Source organism: Oenanthe melanoleuca, chromosome 2 (genome assembly GCF_029582105.1).
Source record: "Oenanthe melanoleuca isolate GR-GAL-2019-014 chromosome 2, OMel1.0, whole genome shotgun sequence".
In the NCBI taxonomy this organism is placed as follows: Eukaryota; Metazoa; Chordata; class Aves; order Passeriformes; family Muscicapidae; genus Oenanthe; species Oenanthe melanoleuca.
In genome coordinates, this window is record NC_079335.1 from 31,765,787 (window position 1) to 31,785,837 (window position 20,051).

At 41.4% G+C, this 20,051-nt stretch overlaps 1 protein-coding gene across 1 annotated transcript; it reads left to right on the forward strand.

The window, feature by feature from the left end:
* The first annotated feature begins 170 nt into the window (after nt 1–170).
* RPL7 (ribosomal protein L7) lies at nt 171–8,228 on the forward strand. Its single transcript, XM_056484164.1, has 7 exons — nt 171–724; nt 1,844–1,946; nt 2,670–2,836; nt 3,481–3,618; nt 3,981–4,090; nt 5,145–5,355; nt 8,164–8,228. The coding sequence occupies exons 1-6, from the start codon at nt 711–713 to the stop codon at nt 5,351–5,353; spliced, it is 741 nt and encodes a 246-aa protein (XP_056340139.1). The 5' UTR covers nt 171–710; the 3' UTR covers nt 5,354–5,355; nt 8,164–8,228.
* Nucleotides 8,229–20,051: the final 11,823 nt, after the last annotated feature.

Here is a 20,051-nt window from a genome sequence, read left to right on the forward strand (position 1 = left end):
CACGGCCAGTGCCCGGGACACAGACAGTGCTCGGGACACGGTGCCCGGGGCACAGCCCATGCCCGGGACACAGCCAGTGCTCGGAACATAGATAGTGCTCAGGACACAGCCGGTTCTGGGACACAGCCAGTGCCCGGGATATAGCCCATGCCCGGGTCACAACCTGTGCCCGGGACACCATCCATGCCCGGGACACAGCCAGTGCCCGGAGCGCAGTCGGTGTTTAGGGGACAGCTAATACTACGGACACAGACAGTGCTCGGGACACAGCCGATCCTAAGATACAGCCAGTGCCCAGGACACAGCCAATCCCAAGACTCAGTCGGTCCCAGGACAGAGCCGATTCCGGGACACCGGCGATCCCGGGACACTGCCGGTCCCAAGACACTGCCGGTCCTCGGGACACAGCCGGTTCCAGGACACAGCCGATCTCGGGACACAGCCGGTGCTCGGGACACAGGCGGTCCCAGGATAGAGCCGATTCCGGGACACTGCCGATCCCGGGACACAGCCGGCGCCAGCCCTGCTGGGCAGAAGCGGCTCCCGGACGCTTTTGCCTCAGGCACTCAGCGGACACCCCGGTGCCCGCGGTCAGGCACAACGGAGGACGTCCGAACCGGGGTCCTGCCGGCTCGCAGGGCCTGGCCTGCGCGGGCGAATGAGCTAAGAGCGCGCCGCGCACGCGCACGCCCCTCTCTTCCGGTGCTACCATGGCGGACAAGGAGTGAGTTTCGTCCCGCCCGCTGCCATCCGCCGCCATCCGCGGCAGCCGCGCAGCCCGAGCCCTCCCCACACCGCCCCCGGGGCCGCCGCGCCTCCGCCGGGGCTGGGAGCGGTGGGAGGGGAGGGAGCGGCCGGCGGAGATGGAGCCGCCACCGGCCCGGCCCGGCCCTTCGGCAGGCGGCGGCTGCGGCCGCCGGCCCTTGGCGGGGTGGGGAGGGAGAGCGGGCCCGGAGCGCCGTCGGAAATGCGGGGCCGGGACGGCGAGTTCCTCCGGGCTGGGCGGGCGGGCAGCGCTGTGCTGGGGCTGGAGCAGGGAGTGATTGTCCGCCGTGCTGGCGTATGCGCTCGTCGTGGTGATTGTGGCTCTCTAAACGCTGTTCTGGCAGTTTTGTCGCGTCTAATAGTTAAAAATCTCCAGGACAAGAGGGAGCGGGATAGAAAGTGATGCTCAGGAAGTTCTGCCTGAAGTTGAGGGGGAACTTCTTTACTGTACGGGTGACCACGCACTGGAACAGGTTGCCCAGAGGAGATTATGGAGTCTCCCTCACTGGGGGTGTTCAAAACAATCCGGGTGCAATCCTTTGCCCTGTGCTCTGGGATGATCCTGCTTGAGCAGGGAAGTTGGATCAGATGACCGTCTGTGGTCCCTTCCAACATCACCCACTCTCTGATAATCTGAGTAAGTTGAGAGTCCAGTAAAATGAATTTCCCAGTACTGCTAAATAAGCTTTTCCTGTTCAAGCACGTGTTGAAATGTTCATTAATCAGAGAGAAGTTATCTTGAAATTCCTTTGTTTTATTACCAGTTGTAACAAAGTAGGACAAGCCCTTGTAGTTACGGTTGTGTACAGCTCTGGTTGGTCTGTCAGGGTTTCTTGTCTGGTTCAGAATGTGAATGGTGCATGTTCAGAAACAGAAAATCAGCAAGTTCAGTCCCAGGGAACTGTCCTGAGGTGCTGTTCCAGGCCTGGGAGCAGTGGGGATGAGGAAGATGAGTGAAGTGGCTCAAGGTAGCGAGGCTTGCACACACGTTGTGTGTGAGAGTTTTGATGTTTGTCATATGTAACATTACTGAGTTTCTTACTACCAGCTGAAAGCTTTTGTTTCTGTTTTCTTTCAGAGCAAAGAAGGTGCCCTCTGTGCCTGAGAGCCTGCTGAAGAAGCGGCAGGCCTATGCGGTCATGAAAGCCAAACGTCAGAAGAAGATTCTGGCTATAAAAAAGGTGAATATTCTCTGACCCCTTGACTCAGATGGCTTATTTGCTGGAGTAGCTGCTGCTACTACTGATGTGTTGCAATACAGAAATTGATATGTTGATATTAACGCAGTATGTTGATATTTTCTTAATGTTTTTTGACTAAAACATGCTTTTAGCAGCTGATAAAGTTCTGGGCAGAGTTAAGGGTGAAGTGTTCAGTTATCTGTCGTGTTGATGTTAGTCTTGTACAGGGCCTTTGTGAGGGGGAGCTTGATGTGTGATCAGAGAATCCTAGAACTGTAGGGGGTTGGAAGGGACCTTAAAGATCGTCTAGCTGCAGTCTGCTGTGGACTGGGACACCTTCCACTAGACCAGGTCGGTCAGAGATACAATCCAACTTAGCTTTGAGCACAGGTAGGGTTGGCCCTTCCACAGCCATCTGTTCCAGTGTCTTACCCCCCTCACAGTAAAGAATTTCTTCCTCACATCTATCCTGAATTTTCCATCTTCCAGTTTGTACCCATTACTCTTTATCACTGCAGTGCTGATAAAGAGTCAGGAATGGTAACATGGGTTGCTGTGTAACAGCCTGCCAGGTTCCCTGGAGCATCCCTGAGGGTTGTTCTGAGCTGTGTGATACTGATCTGTGTTACTTGGGGGAAGTTCTAGAATAAGGCGTTTTACTTGTAGGTGATTTTCACGTTAAAAGGCATTTTCTAACTTTAAGCAATTTCCAATCTATTGCAGTACCGCAAGGCACAAAGGAAGCTCATCTATGCAAGAGCCCAGGCTTACCACAAGGAGTACAGGCACATGTACAGGCAGGAGATCCGGATGGCCAGGATGGCCCGGAAAGCTGGCAACTACTATGTCCCAGCTGAGCCAAAACTGGCATTTGTCATCAGGATAAGAGGGTAAGGTGGGATACAGGTATAAGCAGTTTTATGTTCAAAAGTGCTGAGGTTGGCTTTCCTGTTACCTCTCTGTTTTGAGGGCTTAAATACTTTTAACAAGATAAAGCCTTCTACCAGTGGCTTGAGAAGTTGTTGGTAGATATTGTGCATGCCCTTGAGGTGTGTTTAATTAAGGGCTAAATCATTTTGCTGCCTACTGTCTTAAGGAATCCCTGATTTTTAAGAAGACAAGGCTGAAAATACATGCAGGCAGTTACTCTTTCTCACCTTTAACTTGATAAAATTACATGCCCCCTATTTCCAAACATTCTGCTGAGCTTTAAGTGTTTGTTTTGCTCTACTCTGGTAAGATGTTACAGAAAACTAAAAAAGGTGTGATGGGAAGAATTATGTTCAGGACAGTGCAAGGCTAGTTCTAAATTGTTTCAATATAATACTTATTTCAGTTATTTTCATGGAAATAGGTGTTTTAACATTATACTAAAATATATAACAATAGTAACTTATTAAGCTTGCTTTGTGTGATTAATGAAATGTGTTTTCATATGGTTACAGTGCTGTTGTGTTATGGGGTTGTTTTTTTGACCTGATACCTGCTGTTTCTGGCATGTTGGTCATTCAGGCTGTTCTGCTTTCTTCTCCAGTACCAATGGTGTCAGCCCAAAGGTTCGCAAGGTTCTGCAGCTTCTTCGCCTGAGGCAGATCTTTAATGGCACCTTTGTAAAACTCAACAAAGCCTCTATCAACATGCTGAGGATTGTTGAACCCTACATTGCCTGGGGGTGAGTGAAAGGCCCAGTTGTACCAATCAGGGTGCACGTGTTGAGTGGGTTTTGCAAATTTTGCTAATCTAGATTTGCAGGGGGTTTTTATCTTCTGCTTGCTTTCCTGTGTTTGAATTGAAAATGTGGTTAAGGCAGTGCTTTAAAGGTAATGGCTGCTAGATATGATTGCACTCTCATACTGGTGTTCTTGGGAACTTGGTGTGAGATTTGCTTCTCAGTTGCTTTTGTGTTTACATGTGGGACACGCTAAAATGACCTTTAGTTGTTTGGCATGGAAGTCCAAATCAAGGATGTTAACATTAACCTGAAATGTGGCTTTCAAAGACTTAAAATTCTTCTTTTGAATGTGGCTATTTCAGTTACCCCAACCTGAAGTCTGTGCATGAGCTGATCTACAAGCGAGGTTACGGCAAGATCAACAAGCAGCGCATTGCTCTGACCGACAACCGCCTGATCCAGAAACGCCTTGGTAAATTCTGCTGCTTGCCTTGGGGTCATCAGTGCTGAGCTGGGCAGTGTCCTTAAGTCTCACTGGAGTACACTGGTGTTCAGTTATGATCTCTGCTTCTGTCTTAACTGCTTAATACAAAGCAAGGTGTAAAGAATCAAATTTATAGCCTGTTAAATTTGTAATGTTAAATGTAACCTCCTTGACCCATAAAGTCAGTAGGTCTTTGGGTAACAAAAAAGTGCTGTAGCATGAAAGAGTCATCATAGCTTTGAACTTTTAGATTTTAATATTAGACATTTTGTCTTTGACTTTTGTGATTGAGTAAACAGACTTTTTAAACTTGTTTAAAGGACTTGGTAATGATCAGTGTATTCAGTAAAAGCAAAGCATGGTGAACAGGTGGGATATGGACTGCTCTGGGAAGCTCCCTTCTCTTGCATGCCAGAATGACTGAAAGTGACCACTTAAGTCTCTCCCTTTTTTGGCACTTGATTTGCATTTTGCTTCAGATGAGGCTGTGTCAGGTGTGTTTCTTTTCCTGTGCAGTGGATAAACATCCTGAAGGTACATGGATTCTCTTGCAATCTCTTTTCAGCACTGTGTTTTAGGAGAGTTAACTTGTAACATGTTGCCAAAGACTGTAGAAAGGCATTAAGGAAACGTGCTCTAGCATTATTCAGCAGCCTAACTTAATAGCTCGTGAGTTTCCCGGAGTTCCCCACATTGCAGTGGTTTGGGTGTATTTAATCTAGCTTTTCTCCAAAGAACAGTCTGTTTTCCTAAGATTCAGTAAGTGCTGGTTGTTTTTTGTTGTTTCTCACTGCTTGCAGCAAGTATTTAACAGTTGAAAGTGATGCCTCTTGCCAATTGTGCCAGCTAAACTTTTACTCAGCTGCAGCTAATCCATTTTAATTGGAAAAGTCAGTCATTCGGTTTCATGACAAAGTGAATGGTTTCTGACTTTCTGAAGTTTATCAAAATAAGTAGGCATGACAGTAACAACGTGATAATTTTTAGTTTGTTACTGACCAGTGCCTCTGAAGTCTTTCTGAAAACTGTGTCTGAATTTTAGGAAAGCTTGGCATCATCTGCATGGAAGATGTGATCCATGAAATTTACACCGTTGGCAAGAACTTCAAAGTTGTGAACAACTTCCTTTGGCCCTTCAAGTTATCCTCTCCTCGGGGTGGTATGAAGAAGAAAACGATCCACTTTGTGGAAGGTGGGGATGCTGGGAACAGAGAAGACCAGATCAACAGACTCATAAGGAGAATGAACTAATGGTGAGATATGGCCCAAGGCAATCAACTGTTCAGCTCTGCAGGCTGCTGTCATTATTTGTCAGACATTCAAGTTTAATCGATGCTCACTCATTCTTGGGTGGTACCTACAGTATAAAGCTGCTTGAACAATACAGTGTTCTGGTTTTATTTTAGAAGTCTTACTAAAGCTTAAACATTTGGAAAGTTAAATTGTCAGTGTCGCTGGTATGTTTAGGAAATACAGACATCACCAGTAACTTATTTTAAAGCCTTATTTGGTCTTATGTTGTAGCCTCATTAATGACCTGCTAATAAGATTGAAGTCTTGTAATTGCAAGTACTGTGGTTTTTATCAGGTTTTCTAGAAAAGCCTTATTAGGACTGGTCTAAATTTTCAGCTTGTACAGAATGATTCATTTAAAGCTTTAATGTATAGTGATTTAGTTAGTAATTTTGAAAGACTAATTTGCCCATTTGAGTAGTCTGTCCTGTAGAAATGAGAAGGTTTATTAACACTTAAAGTGATTTAACAGTGGCAGCTGAGTCCTAAAGGTAGGACCTACTGCAAACAATGTCTTCCTATTGTTGTCACTCTCCTGTTCTTGCTTTGGTGAGAAGTCTCTGCTATTCATAGCCAACTCTTTTTCAGAGTTCTTGTACTTCACTTGGCGTTTTAGACACTGAACTACCTTCAGTGTTGCCCATATCTTAGTTTCAGTCAAATATCTTTTTGGTTTGAAAGATATGCTGAAATTTAAGAAAACTTCATTGTCTTAGGGTGTTTGGAAAGAATATCAAACAAAGACCAAATTTTCCCCAAACTGATTCCTCCAAAGTCAAAATAATTTTTTGGTTGGCTTGTTGGGATTTGTTTGGTGTAGGATTTTTGTTGTTTGGTTGGTTTTTTATTGTAGGGTTATGATTTTTCTTTTAGATCAGATAAGTTCGTAAGTTTACTTATGAATTTCTAGCTTCAGAGTGCTGGTTCATAAAAATAGATAGTGTTGTGACTTTACAGTTTAAAACAGATGTAGTTGCATTTGGATGATTCAGAAATTGATTTCTGAAATCCAGAAATTAAAAGTTCCTGAAGGGAAGGAAGTTTTATGTTGTTTTGCTGTTTTTTTTTTTTTTTTTTTTTTTTTTAATCAAGTCCTTTCAAAATATTCTTAACCACCAAGGCACAGCAAATTGAAATCATTGGGGTCAGCTTTCTGTCCAAAGAGCTAAAGGAGGTTTTGGAAATCGTTTCTGTTTGATTGACAGCGTTAAACCTTGAAGCTTTTTTTGTAGGCTGCTGATTTCCTCAGTTCAAGCTCCTTGTATGTTGTGCTGTTACCTCTCATTTGTGAAGTCAGCAGAGTTTTAAAGTGCCAGTTACATGGCATAAGGAAATTCCAGCTTCAGGAAAATAAATAGTTCGTTACCTGGGGACAGTTTTCTTGAAAAGCTTTTTAGCTCAGCTATGGGAAGATGTTGGTAACTCTGAGAAGCAGAATTGCTGTAATGTTTGGTGCCTGGGGTGATGTTAAGTTACTCCCACTACTATTATTGAAGAAATTTTGCTGCTGGTGACAGAAACTTGGAAGTTCAGTACCAGCAGATGTGTCCTTGAAGTTAGTGCATAACCAAGGCTGAGGAGGACCCTATGCTCCTGTATGATTTCTGAGCATGATGCTGCCTTTAATGGAAGCACTGCAACTTTTCTGTTAGTGTAGATCCTTTCTCCTCCATCTTCTACATCAGATGTATACTGGTAGTGTTGTTTTCAGGAGCCTTCCAACATGTGGGAAGCTTCTCATTCACTGTTGCAGTTGTTGTAAATGTCTACCAGGATTGGTATATTGGCAGAGAAACAAGGGGTAATCATTCATCTGGTTGCTCTTGTTTTTCACTGGACTTGTAGCTCAGCATCCCATATGAGTGGCATACATTAGAGCTTCATCTTTTAATTTGGGAAGTGACCTCGCAGTTTCTTACTTTATCCTTCTAAGCAGTTGTTATGATTTTCCTGCAAACTAAATCTAAGATAACTAAGATTATTCTTCTCTCTTCAACTTTCTTTTCCTGTGGTCCTGAATGGAGTGCATGTTTAAAATTTGAGTATCCTACATGCAGAAAATAGAAGTATGTTGTAGATTTTTACTGAGGCCTTGGGCAAACTGGAGTAGTAGGTTCAGGTGACATACTGGCAGTACTCTCCATGTAATGTCATTAGGCCTGTGTATCTGAAGTAGAGTGTTCCTCTTTCTTATAAGTAGATAGTTTTCTGCTATTTGTCTTTATTCCTTATCTATTTGTCACTTAGTTCTTAAGTGATAATCTCAAGTGAATGAAAAAAATAGACTTCCAGTACTGATTTCTTCATGTAGACTGGGAGGAAAGAGCATAGTAATTGAAAGTAAATGTTAACAATCTGTATTGGCAACATACTGAATTTCATTATTTTTTCAAGCAAACTTTACAGGAACTAGACCCAAGTTGGATTTTTTGCTTTCATTTTTGTATGTAAACAGTCTCTGAAATGTGCCAAAAATGAGAGTGCAGGCAGAAGTTAGAAATATGCACAATGTCTTGGCTTGTCTTTAAATATCAAGTATAGGAATCAGTGGTTCAAGGTGGAAGTGTTTATCCTGTTAGGTCTGGTACTCAAAATACCTGTTTTCAGTAATAGTTACTGTGTGTGAGACTACTGCAATCTTAAATCCAGTGAAATGAGTGTTTTCAGCCAAATTTACAAACTGTAAAAATGTGTTATTTTTTCATGTGGCCGGAGTTGTTTCAGATCTGCATGTGCCTAATCATACCTTTTTCTTTTTTGCCTTGCAGGTAAAGATGCCCAGCTGCGATATTTCAAAGTCTGGTCTATTAATAAAACAATCTTGCACAAAACAGTCTATTGTCTCAATTGGTCTCTTCTTGGGATCCTCTCCTAAACTGGTGGGGTTTGCCAGGTTCAGTTTAGAGTCATCGGTTTCAAAGAGCCATAGTTTAAATTAGCAGTATGTAGATACTGCTTAACCTTCATTTGGAGGAAGAAAATTTGGAAGGATTTGTAATAGATGAGGTTTTGAGTTGCAACAATAAATTATGAAGTGAGCTGTGTGCTGTTAAATGGGCAGGTTCCTGGTTATCTGCAGTGAACCAGAAAGCTGTGTGAAAATCTTTATTTTTTATGTAAGGAAGCAGCAAGTGTAATCTGTTAACATTGTAAGATCAGAGAATTATAGAGTGGCCTAAGTTGGAAGGGATCTTAAAAATCTAGTTTCAATGCCCCTGCCATGAACACTTTTCACTAAACCAGGTTGTTCAGAGCTCCATCCAAGCTGACCTTGAGCACTTCAGGAATGGAGCATCCGCAGCTTGTCTGGGCAACCTGTTCCAGTGCCTCACCACACTCACTGTAAAGAATTTCTTCCTAAAATCTTATAAAACATCTCAATTTGAAGCCATGGCCCCTTGTCCTGTCCCTACATACCCTGGTAAAAAGTCCCTCTCTATTTTTATTGTAGGCTCCCTTCAGGTACTGGAATGCCACTGTTAGGTCACCCTGAAGTCTTGTCCAGGCTGAATAATTCTGATTCTTGTACCCTTTCCTAATGGGAGAGGTGCTCCATCCCCCTAATCTTCCTAATGACCCTCCTCTGGACTTTCTCCAATGGGTTGATGTCCTTCCAGTGCTGGGGACCTCTTAGGTGGATAATTACTTACAGCTTTGAACATCTTCAGGTATTTTTTACCAAGGAAACATTAAATACTTAACAAAATAGTAATATTTTTTCACGTTCAAAGTAATCACTCTGTTTAATTACATAATTTGTTTGCAGTGTTAAGACTGCAGATGCTATTAAAGTGGAAGAGCACAGGATTCATGAGGATATGAGCAGTTGCTGTTGAATGTGTAGGTGTAGAGAATAGATTAGAAAGCCAGGAGCTAGTAACACATGTAACTGCATTCAAACTGATTTCTCATCTTGCAAACACTTTACTGGAGGAGTCTTAGCTTGTTGAGGCATTTGGTGAGATCAACAAGTTGTGTCTGCTCTTGACAGAAATGACTTTTTTTCAGGTCAGGTACAGGCAAGCTGTATTAAAAGCACTCGTGAAGGATCTCCATATAAAATTCACTGTTACTGATTTTTGTGCCAATTTCTGCAAGAGCTTATTTCTGCACTTCAGTTTAAATAAAACTTAACAACCCTAGTTTATTAAAGTTTCTTAGAAGCTAGTTTTTAAATAACATGGAAATTTATGATGACAGTTTAACCAAAAATAGTTGAGTGCTTTTGTTTGTGAATGCATTTGGACATTGGCAAAAGAGCTGAGTGTCAATCACTGGGTCAGTGTTTTCAGCTACTTGAACCAAAAGAGTTCTAAAACCTGAATTAATAATTCCTCTTTTGTGAGCCAAGCTCCAAAATGTAGTAACACAGCTGCTTGTGTCTAAATATAAAATTTACCAACACCTTAGTCCATTTAAGCTAACTGCACTAAATCAGAAAAAAAATTACCATTTCCTTACCACTATTCAGTGCAAGTAACGGGACTACATGCTTAAAAGAGGTTTAATGAGTGGATGAGTTGGAAACCATGAAAGTATTCCATTAGGCATCTTCATAAAGTAAATGATAAGTTGTTTTACAAGGAAGGAAAGCATTTTTGTAAAGTTACTGGATGAAGGGAAAAGTTTCACAGTGAAAATTAAGATAATCACTTTTCATAATGGAATTGATTTTGTAAGAGTGCAGTCTTACTTCAGTTTAGAACTGCACCAACGAGTGATGGGTTTTGCATGTTGAAGGGGAGATGTTCCCAGGAAAAGTCTGTTGACCTTGATATCCCTGTTTATTTGCTTCAGTTGGTAGTTTGTCCACTACTTCCCTACAGCATTTTCACTTATTTTCCTCTGACTCACACACGTGTTCTAGTATCTTAACGGACAAGCATTTTGTGGTCATAATGAAGCCATACAAATGGATCACAGACATTGTGTGATAGGTATAGAGCATAAAATATTAGCTTATTAAATTAATCAGTTCTATAGGAGGTTACTTGTCTGATAAGAGTGCCCTATAGGTCCCAGATTTTGTTTAAAGGAGTACATGGACTAAAACATTAGTGAGGAGAAAGTTAATTCAGTTTTCATGGCAACTCATTTTTGTTGCTTGCCTCTGAAAGCCTCTTTCAGGTAACAGCTGCAAAGTGTTAATACATAGTGTGGAAACAATACTAAAGTGTAGCTGTGTTTGAGACAGTAATTTGGTGTAATTGGTCATTTTTATAGGATAGCTTTCAGGATTTTTGGTGTTGCTTTTCAGGCATGTCCCATACTGGGTGTTTACAGAAAACTCACAATCTGTCAGAAGGTCAGAATTTGCACTAGAAATGTGGCACACTCTACGTACTCAATGCATGCATTTTGGAGCATTTATGAGGCAATGTAAGTTAAAAATGTAGCAGACAAAGAATCACTAAACAAAAAATAATTCAGGTCCTTTGTCAACATTCTATGATGAAGTTCAGGTTCTTGGAAACATGTTACTCATTCACTGCCCAAAACTGCCAGCTGCTGACACGTTCTGAAATAAAAGTTCTGTGAACTCCTCTCCCCTTTCAGAATGACCAACATCTTCCTGTTAGTTCTTCAGAACTGAAGCCAGAAGCTTTACCTAATAGCTATTGGAGAAGCAACAGGAGACTGAAATGCTAACAACTCACAAATTTTTCAGGCATGCTAAGGTTTATACACTTTGCAGTTAATTGATATGCCTTTCTTTGCTGGTATCCAGCTCATACAGCCTGTTTCACTATCACCAAGTGTAAAGTCATACATCTGGAAATGGAATGGGAGCCCATCCCAAGGATCAGCGTTTCGAGAGAAAGTTGGAGGCATGATGGATAGTCAGCTGAACAAAAGCCCCCACTTGGCCAAATGCAATTCTTGGATGCATTAAAAAGGGAATATCAAATGGTATGGGGGAGGCAATACTACTTTTGTTCCAGTAGTGCTGACACTAGTGCCAAATGCAGTATCCAGTTCTTGTGCCAAAAATCAAGCACATGCCTTGTAATACTCGCAGACCTTACTTTAAAGGCAGACATGGTTACAAAATGAGTATCTACCTATAATTGCCTCCATGAAGAAAAGTAGTTTGATAATAGAGAATTCTTTGATCTAACAAAGCTATAATAGGATGAAATGTCTTGAAATTGAATCCAGATAAATGTTGGGCTTTAAGCAAACAGTTTTAATGGAACATAATTAGACACTGGAACACTTAACCAGCAGTGTGCCAGATTCTTTGTTAGTGGTCATTTCTAAATAGAAGCCTTGGGTTTTTTTTTCTTTGAAGCATATGCTGTATTTCTGAGAGATTTGTTGAAGGCAGTCCTGGTGCCTCTCTTGCTCAGCAGAAGTCACTAAATGCAGGGCCTTCAGATTCTTGAGGGATACAATTTAGAGCTTGTTCTAAGGTGTCTGTCTACCCAGAGTGACATTCAGAATGGTGATGGTGTTATGTGCTTCACAAGGGAGCTTGGGCTACAAAGCACAAAAGCACAAAGGGGTGCACAAAGGGGTAAATCACCCAAACCTCAGCATAAGCAGGGCTCAGGAGAGAGATGGTAGGACTTCATATACCTTTATGGGCCTTGCTGCTTCTGTCTGTTTGGAACCCAGATCTGGCAGCTCTCTCTTAACAGGGACCCACGTGCTGTTTCAAGAATTGAATAATGCTTACAGTCCATACTGAGTCCCCAACAAGCAGAATGGTGCTCCTGCCCCATCCAACAGGTTTGTTTACACTTAGGCAATGGGTTTGTTCAAACCATTCCTCCCATGTCCCATTCCCCAGAAGATGTCCTTGCCACAGAACTGAAGGTGAGAAAATCTCAGCATGTTGCTCCTTATTGAAGCTGCACCAAAATTCTAAGGCAGGCAGAAGATCAAAAACTTTTAGTTTAGATTAGGAAACTGCAGAGCAGACTGGTAGGATTCTGAAAACAGTCAAGTTCAGAATGGAACAAAATCTTAATCTCCCAAATCCCAGGCAAAATATTCTGCTTTACCATTTTCATCAGGTCTAAGATGTAGTGAGAATTTCTTTCTCTCTCTGGATCTTTTGCCTGATTGTGTCCAGTCTCTTCTGTAATGTTCCCATTCTTGGCATAGTTGATTTTTTCCAAAAGCACTTGTGCAACAGCAGACTTTTCCAGGCATTTTAGATCCCCAAAACATGCAAATTTAGATGTAAACTTTTACATGTTGCACTTTTTCATGAGTGAAAAGCCTGGAAAAGTATTGAGCTCAATTGCTAAGGACTAGGATGTTCAGAAGCAATTTTCTGCATGTAGTTTTTTAGTCTGTCTGTAGATGATCACACCAGCCATTTCTAGCCTAATTGGTGAAAGCTAAGTACTTGTGTTCTTGACCATCTTGCAAATAAGAGCAAATTTTTGAAGTCCCTAGCTGTAAGCAATATTCCCTGATATATTTTTCTAAAGATAAAAAATTTGCTTTTGCCTGTTTTTCAGCAGTCTGAATACTGCTAAGGATTTCTTAATAAAAAATATAAATTGCAGTAAATATCTTTCATGACAAAAAAGATAGGTACTTGGAGGAAAACAATGAAAAATAAGGGCATGTGCAATCCCAGGGCCATGGGGTGCATTTGGGAGAAAGTCACATGCAAAGTTAAGTCTATGGCAGAGGAGGAAAAGGGAGCAGAGGGAGGTGTAAGCAGCAGTGTAACTCCTCACTTGCTTAGCACTGTTTGGGCAGTCCAGAGGGGCTGTAAATCCAGTTTAACTAGCCAGCATGCCACATGCTTTACATGCTTCCCATCCTGAGTTGCTCTGGCAGTGGGAGGGTGTTGTACAACTTAACCAGCCCTTGGCGTCTGCCTGGAGTGTTGGATGTCTCCTGGTGAGTGTGTGCTGCCCAGGCCCTGCAGCTCTGTCATGGAGTGCTATCCGTGGCACATTTCCACTCTTGTTGCACTTTGTTAGGAGCTGTGCAAGGATTACCTCACTGACATGTCTGATAGCAGCTGTTATCCACAATATTATGCTCTTTATTGCACTGTAAAATCCAATTGAAGATTTCTAGTCCTGATCACTCCAAATATCTCATGAATAGAATAACACAGAAGTACCTCATAATTTCAGCACAATGCATGTTTAATTTTTTGATGCTAATACTGTATTTCATATGCCATTATAACAAGATCTCCAAGATAAAACCAAATAAAATACAGTGAGCCAAGACAAGTAGGAAAATGGGATTCAAGGAAGGCTCTAGGCATACACGTACCTAGAGATAAAACAGATAGACTTTCTTTAAGCTTCTTTTGCTAGCTATTATTTAACAACTGAACTGCAAGAGAACACGTTTAACTAGTAATACAGACCTTTTTTTTTTTTGTGTCAATCCTAATTTTAAGTATTTTTTTTAAACCTGTAGTGCTTTTGTAAAATTTTGGTATTCCCTCCTACTTCTGAAATACAGTAGGTGAGGCTTTTCCTTATACAAAATCTCCTAATATACACATACATGCATGTTTTGTGGGAGAAGCCATCAGAACTAAAAGTGAATAATCACAGAATCATATAACCATAGAATAGTATCCTGAGTTGCAAGGGACTCCCAGGGACCACTGAGTCCAACTCCTGGACCATCCCCCAGAATATCCATGTACTTGAGAGCATTGCCCAAATGCTTCTTCAACTCTGTCAGGCTTGGTGCTGTGACCACTTCCCTGGGGAGCCTGTTCCAGCCCAAACATCCTCTGGGTGAAGAATCTTCTTCTAACATCCAACCTAAATCTCTCCTGACACAACTTTAGGCCATTCCCTTGGGTCTTGTCCCTGTTCACCACACAGAAGAGATCAGTGCCTGCCCCTCCTCTTGCCCTCATGAGGGAGTCATAGGCTGCAATGAGGTTGTCTGTGTATATTCAATAATTTTCTGTGACTGAGATGGGTTCAAATTCACATGTATAATGCTGCAGCAAAAATTACCCACACTTCTGACAAATTGAGTTTTTCTGAGTAATGGCTATGCTTTCTTTTGAAGTCAGCATTACATATGGTTTGAATTATCCTACTGGCTTGGGTATCTTTTGGTCTATAGACATCTATCATGGATGTTAAATAAATTTAGACTTGATCTAAATACAGAGATTCCTTGGTCTGCCAAAATGTACTTTATCTGGACAGGCACAGTAAGAGAATTGTAGGAGACAATTTTGGTTGTTGTAGTCCTGCAGGAGTGAGCTTGTAAGAATGCTTTAAATACCAGTTTGGGTACCTATCTGTGAAGGGAACTGTGTGCACAGCCAGGTCTGAGGAGTGAGAGTTGGTCTGGACCAGCAGAGGGGAAATATTCCTGGACTACTCCCTCTTAACTCTGCTTTTTTTCATTTGTTCAAATGAACAAGACCCTCTTTTGACCATTGCTCACTACTTGATTATTTTAACTTAAATTGGCTTGATTTCTTAGAGGTTTTACCCCTGTGTTTTTTGAAAAGCTATGAAATAACGTTTTAATTTCTATCCCTTCCCTTAACATGTTGTTTTAAACCAAGCTCATTGATTCTTCTACTATATAAATCATACAGATTAACAATGTATTGTGTTAGAGTAAGAAGCAAAGACCTGAGATAAATTTGCAGAGTTTTTGCTCTGGATGCTGTACTAGAACCTTTTGGAAGACTGTTGTACTGAAATATCTGCAAACTAAAATAAGCAGAACTTGTAAATTAAGTGATAACACATAGATGTAATCTTTAAAATAGAACCTTAGTGAATCATGTTACATTAAAAACATTGATATGCAGTTAGATTTAAATCCACTTTTTGCTAAAGGCCTTCATTACTACTGGTTTTGTTCACTCCCTTGTCACTTTCTTTTTGCTTTCACAAAGCATGCATGATTGAGCAAAAAGGCTATTTCTGCCTCAGTTATACTTCTCAGATTTGGATTCTTGTATTTAGTTTCTTCTCATGTTTTCAATATGAGTCTTCATGAACCAAAATTTTGCAATGGGAATGAACTTCTCCTAACTTTTGCTGAGAAGCTGAACTTTTGAAGTGAATACCTTTTTTTCAATAGTAAGCTGTTACTTCTGAAATAAACCAAATAAATACATTCAGTTTTTCTGCCTATTTTTATGTGATAGATATATAGTATAGATAAAGGTGAGTAGGTAACCGTTGTCCTGCATGGGAAGTAGACAGAAATTTGTAGGCAAATCCACATATCTCTGAAGAAAAGCAGGTCATTTCTCTGTCTGGGAGTTAGGATGATGAAATTCTCCCTCCATAGATTGTTTTTCCCAAGGACTCCTGTTACTTGGCCATCTGCAATGTCTTCTCCTGAAGGGCTGAACTTAAACCTGTGTATTTGTAGTACAGAAGTGCTCTGAGTTGCTTGTGGGTCTCTAGGACCTTCAGGACCCTGTGGAGATGCCAAAGTTGGTGGTGACAGCTCTATCAGACACAAAGGCTCCTGCAGTAACATGCTGTGGAAATGTTCCTCCTGGTAACACCCTTGTACAAAGTTACACATAGCTGAGGGCTATTGCTCTAGTGTGTTGAAACTATTTTGTTTTAAGCAATTGTGCTTAAACTGAGATCCAACAATACTACTATTTGTTACATGAAATTTCATTAGTGTTGCATCCAGAGCAGGCCTCAGCTGGGAAGAGAAAATAGCCCCCAGTCCAAAAGCTGCCATTATCCATCTGGAGCCTCCACAAGTGAAGCACAGATCCTGTAATCAATTTATGTTTTGGATACTGATTAATATGAAGTATCAGAGCACATGTCAAGCTACAACCTCTGACAAAGATTTGGTCACTTTCTGAAAGTTCACTTAGAAGAAAGAAGGCCCTTTTGTGGGTCTGCATTCTAGGAATGACTGGGAAAGGCAGGGCACGTGCTTTAGAGGAAGGCAATAACCTAAGCATTAAACAATAGTTACAGGTACTCAACACCATGTGCCTTTTGGTCACTTGCACAAAGCCTGCAGGGACATGGCAGGTGACTGTATCACAGTCAGTTTGTGAATGAATCTCTAGATGGAGCCAGAACAGATCTCATGCCTGAGTGTTGCAGACAGATTATTTTTTCTACTGAAGGCTTACAGCCATGAGAAAAAATTCAATTCCATACCAAATCTTTGTATCCACCTGTAAAATACTGATTCCTTACTGATTTTTTTTAGGGCTTAAAACCTAAAAAATTGTAGTGTCAGTAGTCTAAAAAATTGCATATCAGGACATTTTGCTACATATTAATGGCTAATGTAATATCAGAATCCCTTATCTCATGCTCAATCTTCACCTTTTTTACACATATAAAATCAGTAGGAAAATCTTACAATGTGTCCTGTAATATTTGCCTGCACATTAACAATTTTCTGAATTGTCAGCATTGATAAGCTCTAGTCACATATATTCCCTTTTGGTGCTCTGTTTATGGTGTGACATCTGTTTTACCTGTCATTTACTGGCCCACTCTTTCAGAAAAGCATTTACCAGCTTTGTTATATGTGCAGACTTCAGAATTTCAGCACTGTTCTTGTCTGTGGTATCTATTGATAGGTTAGCACAGAACAATGCTTAAAACCATCTTTTCCTTAAGAAAAAAAATTGCAGACTGCAAATATAACATTGAGGGAAAATAACCCTGAGCAGTTTTGTATCTTATTCTTGATTATTTTCATAATGTAGACCATATAATCGTAAAGTTGTGTTTCCTTTCATTTTTCCCTCATACAACTTCATAAAAATGTGTGACTTCGCAGGCTCACAGTGATAACTGATGCATGTGGAAGGGTGGGGAAGCACCCATGTAAAAACTGACCAAATTAAACCAGCCTGGTTGGTCCTTTTTGGCACAGAGCCTCCTCTATCTGCTGTCTCACTGGAGCTAAAGGTGGCTGAACCATATGACATTGTGAGTTTGTGCCACACTGGGTTAAGCCTAAGAGAAAACTACACCTCTCAAATATGCAGTTTTTGCACTGCCTGTGAAAAACTGCTTACAGTGCATGGTCTCAGGTTCATGAGATAATTGCATCCTCACAATTGCTTTCTTCCTTGGCAAAAAGATAAGATCCCAGCAGTTACTGTCAGCAGTTACCTGCTCACAGGTGCTGCAGAATCCCCAGTGAAGCAAGCGAGAGCCATGAGCTTTGCCTTGAGTGGAATCCATCTTGCACTAATTCTTGAAAGAATCAAGTAAGTAATCTTAGTTGTTAAAAGTCCCACACCACATCGTTTTATTTCTGACTTCATTGCACAAGATAACTCCTCTTTTCAGAGAATATTACTTGCTGAGTGATCCAGAAACTTTTTGCCCCTAATAGTGGGGGATCTTTGCTCATATCATGGGACTGACTAGTAGAACTGCAAGCATGAACTGCATTGTGAAGGTAATAAACCCACAGTCTGTCACTGTGATTTATTCCTATCATAGTGACCTGCAAAGTGAGAATGAGGTAGATCTGGCTAATGTATGCAGAGAGTGGCACTGCCATTATCTGCTGTTGAATATGGATAACTGTACTAGGTAACATGGCAACTCTATTTCTACCATGGCATCTCTGTGATCCCTGTCAAAGCACTAAGAGCCAGATAAACATTCACAGGGAAATGTCAAAGAGTAGAACTTTAATCTCAGAGGAACAATGAAATGTGATTTTTGTGAACAGAAGTGTTCTCTGTAGTGACAAGGAGCTAACTTTAAAGTAAATGAGAACTTGGATAACTAATAGAGATGAATAATGAAAAAAATAGTTTGGAAGGAAGCTCTTCAAATCCATCATCTGCTTAAAGTACAGTAACTTCAAAGTTAGGTCAAGCTGTTCAGAGCACTGAGTTTTGAAATTCTCTTGGGATGAAAATGATACAGCCTTTCTACTTGACACCCAAATATTCTCATGTAAATAATTTTCCCTCTTGCAATATGGCAGTTACCTCTTGTTCCTTTGCTGTGCTGTGATGATGGACTCTGTGTCCATTCTTGAAGCTCTTTTTAAGTACTTTGAGATTGCAATTAGAGCTCCCTCTTTCTTCCCCTTTAGTGTTTTCCAGGAGCTAAACAGACCTGATTCCTCAGTCTCCTGTAATATATGCCCATGGCATGGGGGCTGGAGCTAGATGATCTTTAAGGTTCCTTCCAGTGCAAACCATTCTGTGATTCTATGATTCTATTATTCTATGTTTCTATGATTCTATGATTGATTCTATGATTCCATCCTACTATGTTCCATATTCCTGGATTACCTTAGTACCCCTCTAGATTTCCTTTTGCCCTGGCATATCTACTGGAAGGTCCAAAACTGAGCCCAGTACTGCAGATGTAGCTTCATCAGTGCTAGGTAAAGAGAAATAATCTGTTTCTTCAGCCTACTTGCCATGCTCTGGCTAACACTGGTCAGTGTGCAGTCAGCCTTCACCATTGCAGGAGAACATGTCCTCTAGGAATCTCATCTTTTTTACTAGATGAACAACATCCATGGCCTTTCCCTTGCCCCCTAAGTGGGTCATCTGGTCATAGCAGGAGGTCCAGCAGGATCTGCCTTTCATAAACAGATCCCATTCAGCCCCATAGACCTGTCTGTGTCTAAGTGATATGAGAGAGCAGAGCAGGCTGCTGACCATTTTCCCTTGGATGATGGAGGCATCTTTCTGCTCCTCTTTCCTTGTCTTCCAGCTCAGAAGGAACAACTGGTCCTGTTATTCCTCCATCCACAATCTGGGATTTTGTCTCTCTTTACAAAGGTCCTATCTTCTGTTTATCCTCTCTGATGCTGCTGTATGCTCAGCTCCTCTGTTGTTCCTAGTTGCTCACCTTGTGACTTCCAGCAGCTGACAACTTGGAACGTGTGAAGCACACGACTGCAGAAGTCACCTCACACCCATAGCTCAATTGCCTCCTGTTGGAATTGTGTTGGTCTTTATAACGTGACTACATGCCCTGGTTTGCCATTGTGTGTCAAAGGGACCTTAGAATTCTGTTCTGTGGCTTTCCTGCTCCTTTTCCCCATGTCTGCTCTTCTCAGCCCTCTAAGATGTTGGAGCTCTTGTCTCTAGAGTTTGTGGAGGCAATGAACTTTTGCTTTCAGAATTCCTGTGTTTTACTGCTGGTATCTAAAGACAGTGTGTAAGAGACAGGGATTCTGGAAGAGAAAAATGCCTCTGTTCATACTATCATGAAGAATTGAATTCCACAACATTTAATGGTTGCAAATGTGTGTTTCCTAATTTTCTCTGTACCTGCCTGGACATCTCAGGCTATTACTTGCAAAAGCCTTGAGAACTCAAAGTGAGAGTAATGGGATCTGCATTTTTGCATATTAAGGACTACTCATTGCAAGTGCCTTGAGCAAACCAGATCCAGCATGCCTCAGATTAGGCAACCAAAATCAGCAGGTATTTTGAAATGTACCCTTTGTGTGGAACAGCCCCTCTTTTACAACAACGGTGAAATAGTTCACTTTGTGGAACACATGCATGCACTGTAGTGAGAAAAACTCCTAAGAGAATTCATAGCTGTGTCTTCAAGACAATATGTATTAAATCATTTGGAGGGCCACACACTGAGCATCAAAGGGGAAACAGTACTGGATTATTGTTCATTAAGTGAGCATCGTTCATCTGATGCACCAAAGGAAGCAGGAGTGCTGCTGAATAAAAAGCCTGTGGCTACAC